The sequence below is a fragment of the Chionomys nivalis genome, chromosome 24 (genome assembly GCF_950005125.1).
Source record: "Chionomys nivalis chromosome 24, mChiNiv1.1, whole genome shotgun sequence".
In the NCBI taxonomy this organism is placed as follows: domain Eukaryota; kingdom Metazoa; phylum Chordata; class Mammalia; order Rodentia; family Cricetidae; genus Chionomys; species Chionomys nivalis.
The window spans coordinates 41,268,889-41,277,346 of NC_080109.1; the positions used below are offsets into that span (position 1 = coordinate 41,268,889).

Sequence of the window (8,458 nt, forward strand, 5' to 3'; positions counted from 1 at the left end):
TCTTGGTCTTCAACGGGAATAACACTGTAATGCGCATTCCTTCCAGGGATAAACAGTGCACACAAGGAATAGAGTTGAGAGTTACAGGATATTGGAAAATGACAACTTCCAAAGTTTGCAGATGAGTTTATGAAAACAAACAATCATGTGGGGAGGCAAGAAGACAAAAAAATTATAAACTAAATCCATGTGTTCTTATGAGGGTTGAACAGCAGTTCCTAAGCTTGCAGTGGTTACATGCATCCTATAGACGGCACTGGGCAGGACTCCCCAAGTTAGGACTTCATTGAAGAGAGTGGGCTTTATCGTGTTGGACAGCTCAGTATCTGTTTTCAATATTTTCCAACTTGAATGAAGTATCTAGAAGCATCGATGTAAAAGTGCAGGGTTCCATAGCAACCGGGAGGATGTTGTTACAGTAAGTGACTGTGCAGGATCTCCCATACCATCCTCTTCCTAAAGAGGGGCATGTGATGCTGAGAAAAGGTGATAGGTTGGTCTCTAGAGATGTAATCTGCATATTTACAGGTAAACACGCCACAGTCGCTCCCGTTCAGCTGTTGAGGAATCTCCGCTGATGTCATGCTGTATTGCTTCCACTCCAAAGGGTCCAGCTCCATGTTCCTTCGAGTCTTGCTCTCATTTTGTAAATACTGGAAGATTGTTTCACAGATACTCTGCCCTGTGTGTCCCATTGAGTCATAATATATAATACTGCGTTTCCTTAGGTCAATTTCTATTAGACTCCAATGTACCTGCTGGTGAATAGGCACTAAAATGATTTCCTTTTCAAATAGATTTATTCCTCTAGTCCATCTTTTAACAGCACCGTAGCCGCCATGTTTTAGCTTAGGGTAGAAAAAAGTGCTAAAGGCATGAAGAGCAGGGTAGCCTTCACTGTCATTTCGCTGAACCAGAAGATTCATGTAGAAATTAATTATCTCATCATTAAGCCACTCACCAGCCTGTAGTGTCTGGATATCTCCTCTAGTAATTCTCAATTTGAATGCAGTACTTAAAATTTCCTCTTGGGGTCCTGGACCTAGTGCCTTCTTGATTTCTTTGTCCATGTCCTTGGTCACATCAAGGACTTCGTCTGTTCCTCTGCCCTTTCCTTGGCCTGCAGCAGGCTGATTCTCTGTAGTAAATACGGGCATCTTGTTGGGGAGTAACCTGCAGCTGCCACTATGCGGGAATTGAGCCCGTGTTCCTTGCAAGTCAGACTCCAAGTGGTGTCGCCTTCTTTCTTCAAGGGTTGCTCCCTCTTTCTTCTGTGAATCAGAAGATTCCTCCGTAGATTGTGTGTCTAGGGACAGACATTCTCTTGTGGCAACAGCAACAGATTGTTTAGGATCACACTGAGTTGGACTGGATCCATGACTCTTCTCGTCCCCACAACTTTTGATGTTCAAAGTATCCGTGAGGGTTGTGTGAGCCCTGTGTGGGTCAGAGTTCATGTCATCATTGTGTTGAAGGTGCTGTTGTAACTTTCGGTACTTTTCCCCTTGGTGTTCTTGGGCAAATTCTTCCATGACACAATAGGGCCGCTTCCGACCCTTACCACCATCAGCAGACTTTCTCTCAGTTTTACCCTGTTCCCGTGGACCTTTGGCCCACTCTAGGGGCTTTAGTTGTTTTGGACTCTCTTCCTGGGGTTTCCGTGGCTGCTCTTTGACTGGATGTTGGCTTTGAAGCCATAGATCTCGCTGTTCCTGAGCTATCCTCTTCCGAGCCTTGCTGGGCTCTTCAAACTCCCAATCTGTTCTACCCTCATCCTGGCGTTTCAGTTTTCCACCATGTCTCAAGGCTTCAGATTCCATCTCCGTGCCTCCTTCATCCTGCTGTTTCCTTTTTCTACACTGTCTGGAAGCTTCGGGCTTCATCTCCATCCCACACTGTCCTGGTTGCCACATGGAATCTCTACCTGGATTACCTGTGTTGGGTGCTGGACCCCAATGTCGGGAGAACCACTTACTCCAGGAAATGTAAAATCCACAAATTGGTTCAAGATCAGAAACCTATCCGGTCACAGGATGAAGAGCTCAGAGTAGCTTTTCTTGATGAAGAGAGTTGATTGGGATATCAGGGTTAGTCAAAGTATGAAGCCAATTGAGTGGGCAGCGTTGGGAACTGATTGGTGAATAATCAAGTGTTCGCAGTTCACCAGGGTCCACTGCGGGAAACCCCGTAGAGTTCTAGGACTACTTCTTTAGAAATGTCCCTCTAGGGCACAGTAAGTGGCTAAAGACCCAGGATACCAAAATCGGACAAACTGTCCTAGTCACTGTAAGACACCAGGCCTTAACCGCGCAGCTAACACAAGGGAGGCAAGCCTCACAAGTGATACCTGAGTCGGGAGGTTGCCCTAGCCACAGCATTCAAGGTTCTGTAGCTGGTTGTGATGTAACCAGTAAGAATGTAACTCAACGTTCTTGGGGGGGGTGGCCCTGCTCACCCCCAACTGGGTTCAGGAGTTGGAAGACAGGATTGCAGGGTTGTGAACTAATCACACACATCTCAGTTTCCCTCAGCAAAGCACAAGGTTACCCAGATCCTCTCAGTATAACCGAGTTCACCCTGATTAGTACACTTACCTTTTAGAAAATTGTCCATCGGGATCAATAATAGAAAAGAAAATATAATTGCCCTTCAAAATGTCCCCTCACAATAAGCTTACCAATTACAAAGAATAAGCAGAATTTTGCATTTATAAAACCCAGTAGGTAGTGCTGTGTGACAAAACTTTTCATGGGGAAATGAAGCACATGTCTGTTCTCCCCAGATAGGGAACCCAGGATGGACCAAAGTACAGAAACCACCAAAGTCCAACTTAGTGAGCCAATGAGTTTTATTGGGGTTACTTACAGGAATATGTGAGAGGGGTTGCTTACAGGAGCAGAAATGACTCAAAGACAGGTGCATCATCATAGCCCACCCTCAGCATGGGTGACAGCTCACAAAAGCTGGGACCCTGGAAGCACTGCACAGCCTACAGACAGCTCCACAGGCTGCAGAGTGTCCTTTCCAAGTGAGGCAGTGGCTCTAAATCTCTTCCAAGCAGCTGTCTTGTGTCTGCTTCTTCCAGGCAGCTGGTCTGAGTTTGACTCTCCTGAGAGTCTTCCTTGCTGTTCAGCTCCCTTCCATCTGAGAGGGACTCTCAGCTTCTACTGCTTACTATGGTAGGGAGGGGCCTAGTGAATCTGGTCAGTTTCAGGGACTTTTTGGGTTCTCTTGAGTTGTTTGCCTTCCAGCTTGAGGAGCTTCCCTTCAGAGTGGAATGTTTCAGTCCTGGAGGAAACTGTCTCACAACAGGTACCAACTCACCAGGGACCAGTACATTACCATGAGAGTGTGGATAAAATTTCAGCATTGTCGATAGGATTCGTTGAGAAGAAGATGCTCACTGCTGTGGTGACAGTCCTAGCAATAACAGAAGCCCTGAACTCGGCCCTAGGAAACTCTAGGGGGAATTCACTGGAGCTGGAGTTAGAGAGGTGTGTGTTTGGTGGGTGCAGGCATCTGAATGCCAGTCACCATGGTTGTACAACAAGCACTTTACGGATTGTCTCTGGCTTCTTGAGCTGCTCTTTCATCTACTTTGAAAAGCACAGAGATTATTTTACAAATGTGTGAGCAAAGGAGTCAAGACACATATTGTTTGTTGCTCACACTGAAATGTGATCACTTAACAAACTGGAAGTATATTTACACCAGTATTTTACTGGAAGGAAAAAGTACTTATTTCTGTGAAAGGTTTGAATTTCTTATGATATTACCCCAGGTGCCACTTTATCTCATCAAGTTTCTTTCTCTTTTTTCGAATTACACCTCAGAAAGATTTGCTCACAAACAGAGGAAAAAAGTTCAAATCCCCACATTGATCTTTACATCACTGAATAACCAGATGACTGGTGAAGGGGAACGTTATGTGTAGAGGACAAATTCGCTGTGCTAGGCTTGTACAAACATGTGATTTTAGCTTGTGTAAGCTACGAGGAAGTTGCTCCTATTTTGAATGTGCCCTGTCAGCTGGCCCAAGATGAACCAATTTCTGGTGCAATCGGGTATAGCAAGCTTTGTCACTGGTACCATCAGTCCTCAAATAATAACACAGACTAATTATGAAAGCTTGGCCTTAGCTTAGTCTTTTTTCTCACTAGCTCTTATAACTTAATGAATCTGTTTCTATTAATCTACGTTCTATCGCATGGCTTGGTTACCTTTCCTCCATTCCCCATGTCTGACCTGTTCTGCTTCCCATTGGCATCTCCCGAGTGCCCAGATCCATCCCTCTCACTTCCTTACTTCTCTCTGCCTGGAATCCTGCCTGTCCTCTCCTGCCTAGACATTGGTCATTCAGACCTTTATTACACCAATCACAGCAATACATTTCACACACTGTACAAATACCCAACAACATCCCTCCCTTTATCTAAACAAAAAGGAAAAGTTTTAACTCTAACATAGTAAAACTATATACAAGAATGATTATCAGGTAATGATTACGTTCATAATGTTCAGCCCGTTTCTATTTGCCAAATTTGGAGAAAGTACTGTATTATCTATCTCATCCTGATGAGTCCACAGTTTTATACCTAAACAATTTTCTATTGTAACTTGTATTAATATCCTAGACACATCTTTTTAAAACTTAAGACATTTTTAAGATAAAGAATTTAAGCTTTTATGTTTCTCAGCCTTATAAACTTTACATCTCTTATGTGGTTTCTTTTCCAAATTTGGTAACAAGGAAAACTGTAACTATAATTATCTACTTCTCAACCCCCTCAAAGAACAGAGAAGGATATAACATTACCTTAGTAAACAGGAAGAGCAGAGCACAGTTCAGGCACCCTCTCCACTTTTGCTTAGGGTCTTAGCTGGAGTCGTTCTTATGGATTCCTGGGAATTTCCCTAGTACCAGGTTTTTTGCTAGCCCCATAAGGACTCCTTCAATCAAGAGAAGCCAAGGCTGGTAAGGAAGGGGCCAGGGGTTTTGCCCCAGTATTGAGGGCCTAGAGAATGGGTTGTCCTGCCAGGTGAGTGGTCACTCACCTCTTGGTCCTTTTTGTGCAGTAGCAGGCTGTGTTTCAGAGCTCCACTGAGGTTGCAGGGGGATAGGGAGGTTTGGGGGTAGAGTGGAAATTGTAGCTTGCAGGGTCCGAAGGATGGGATGGGGGTATTCGGAAATATTATTCTAAGTGAAACAAGCCAGACTCAAAAGGACAAATATTTTGTGACTGCCTTGATGGAATTTCCAGATGCAGAAATTAATAGAGACAGAAAGTAGAGCGGTCCAAAGGTGTAGTAAACAGGAAAGGTTGAAAAAATTATTAATTAGCGGTATAAGATTTTCTTTTTCTAGGCACAAAAAAGTAACTAATTGTAATAATTAACCACCAGAAGTGTATATGTTCACTGAACTGCACATGTTTTATATAGATATACACGTATATATGTATATATATATGCATACATATGTATATATATACACATACATACATACAGCGAGGCAACATCCAACATCAAACTAAATGGAAAGAAACTCACAGCGATCCCACTGAAATCAGGAACAAGACAAGGTTGTCCACTCTCTCCAAATCTATTCAATACAGTACTTGAGATCCTAACTAGAGCAATAAAACACCAAAAGGAGATCAAGGAGATACAAATCAGAAAAGAAGAAATCAAACTCTCACAATTTGCAGATGATAAAATAGTTTACATAAGTGACCCCAAAAATTCTACCAAGGAAATTCTACAACTCATAAACACTTTCAGTAATGTAGCAGGATACAAGATTAATTATAAAAATCAGTAGCCCTCCTGTACACAGATGATAAAAGGACTGAGAAAGAAATCAGAGAAGCATCACCCTTCAAAATAGCCACAAATAGCATAAAATATCTCGGAGTAACTCTAATCAAACAAGTGGAAGACTTGTAAGACAATAACTTTAAATCTTTGAAGAAGACACCAGAAAGTGGAAAGACCTCCCATGCTATTGGGTAGGAAGAATTAACATAGTAAAATGGCAATCTTACCAAAAGGAATCTACAGATTCAATGCAATGCCCATCAAAATCCCAGCAAAATTCTTCACAGACCTTAAAAGCATGGTACTCAACTTTATATGGAGACGCATAAAACCCAGGATAGCCAAAACAATCCTGTACAATAAAAGAACTTCTGGAGGCATCAAATCCCTGACTTCAAACTCTACTACAGAGTTACAGTACTGAAAAACAGCCTGGTATTGGCATAAAAACAGTCAGGAGGACCATGAAACTAAATCGAAGATATTAATCCACACACCTCCAAACACCAGACAGGAGAAGCCCTCTTTTGAGCTGTTGGCTAGAGCTGTCCAAGCAACTTCCCAAACAGATAGTCTGTTGCTGTGGGAGCACATCCCGTTCCTTCAGCCAGTAGCATTTAAGATACCGGCTCACTTGGGCGTGGTCTCTTATACTGTAAATGCAGCTATAAAACATGCACCCTTTCTCTCACTTCTGGCTGCTAGACTCTGTTCCTGTTCGCACAGAGGACTGTTGTTATCTAGGACAGCGATCTGTAAGTTTTTCTTAAACAAATAACATTTTATTATTCATAATTCTGAACTGGTGTGGGATTATTTTGTGACTTCCATTTTCAGTTTGTACTTATTACTCTTATTTTCCCCCCATAGGTGAAAGTTAAGTCTGTATTGCTAGAGACATGAAATACTTTAGAACCAGGGCCCAGAGATCCCTGAGATAGAACTGACCCCCATGAAGACTAACTTTCATGGTGCCATAATGTGCCAAAAGACAAGGACAACCAACAGTGCTACCCAGCTGTGACACATATGAACCACATCAATGACCAACATGGTAAGATAACCATACAAGTTCAATAATGGCATGAGTACCTTGGCAGTAACCAACAGCTCCCTAATTGGACCTAGGATTTGCTCAACAAGATGGAAACCATCTCTGCTATTGGAAACCTGGACTACTTCTCAGTGCCAGTTAAGTCATGGATCCTGGGGTAGAATCTACTAAACTGCCATAATCCCTAACAATCTACACATGTGTCCTTATACCCACAGATAAGTGTAGTCCTCACATCTTATCAGTGAAACTCCTCTTTGCAATACATGGAGATTTATACAGAAAACTACAACCAACTAATCCCAGAGTTGTGGATCCCAATCCTAATGAATACATTTACAAAACATTCCTGTAACAAACTTCCTCTGTCTCCCCAGCTCCAAATAATGACATGGAGACTTACTATTAATTATGAAAGTGCAATCTTAGCTTACGCTTGTTTCTAACTATCTCTTATAGCTTAAATTAACCCATTTCTATTCATCTACGTGTTGCCATATAGTTTGTGGTTTTTCCCTCTCCTCTTGATTGTTCTGCTTCCTCTACATCTGACTGGTGACTCCCTTTTCTTCCTAGAACTCTCTCTGTCTGGAAGTCCCCTATACCTCCTCCCCAGCTATTGGTCATTTAGCTTTTTATTAAACCAATCAGAGTGACATACCTTTACACAGTATAATCAAATATCCAATACTAAATGGTCAGCCCTAAAAACACACATACAAGTAAAATTATGCATATATGAATATATAATGTATAAGCATATACATTTATACATGCAATAACAATGACAAAAAAAGAGGCCATTAATTTGATAGGGAGCAATGAGGGATACATTGGAGGATTTGGAGGACAAAAAGGAAAGAAGAAATGCTTTAATTATACTATAATCTCAAAAAGAAGGAAAGGAAGGAACAAAAGAGGACTGATCTCGAAAGAAGGAAATGATAAGCAAGAAAAACAAAGATCATTGTAGCAGAAATCATACATAAAATATAAGAAAGATAACATACAAATTATAAATATCTGTAAATGAAAGATAGCATAACGACACATACTGTCAACACTATAAGAACATTTTAATCATTGGAAATTTTGGATAACATGAACAAGTTCTTTATAAACTACAACTTAACAGTGACATGAGAACAAATAAAGATTCTATGTGGAAGGTTTTTGCTACAATTACAAGTCCTTTAATATATAAGCAGATGACAGATAGATACATAGTTGGACAGATAGATAAATGAAATATAAATGATATTTGAGTTGTTTTCTTCTTTGATATGTTTGAACAGCTGTATCTCAAGAAATACAATTTATATGGATTTTCCAGTTTATGTACCTAAAATTATGTGTGGTAACATTTATTATCCTTTCAATGTTTGCAGATTGATAGCAATGTCCTCTTTTCATACCTAACATTGGCTATTCATATTTTCTCTCTTTTCCCCAATCACTCTTAGATTGTACTTGTCTTCAAATTACCCAGCTTTTGATTTTATTGATTTTCTATGTTGTTTTTCTGTTTCTTATTTCACTGATTTCTGCTTTTATTTTTTTCTTTCTTATTTTGTTTACTTTGGTCCT

The 8,458-nt window shown here is 40.9% G+C and overlaps 1 protein-coding gene across 1 annotated transcript; it reads right to left on the minus strand.

Moving 5' to 3' along the window:
• Positions 1-413: 413 nt before the first annotated feature.
• On the minus strand, positions 414-1,913 carry LOC130866090 (sentrin-specific protease 2-like). The gene has a single exon (XM_057757349.1). It carries the CDS (start codon positions 1,911-1,913, stop codon positions 414-416), a length of 1,500 nt encoding a protein of 499 aa, XP_057613332.1.
• Positions 1,914-8,458: the final 6,545 nt, after the last annotated feature.

Coding starts and splice junctions, on each gene's coding strand:
- LOC130866090 (XM_057757349.1), bottom strand. CDS start 1,913: ATGTGGCAACCAGGACAGTGTGGGATGGAGATGAAGCCCGAAGCTTCC.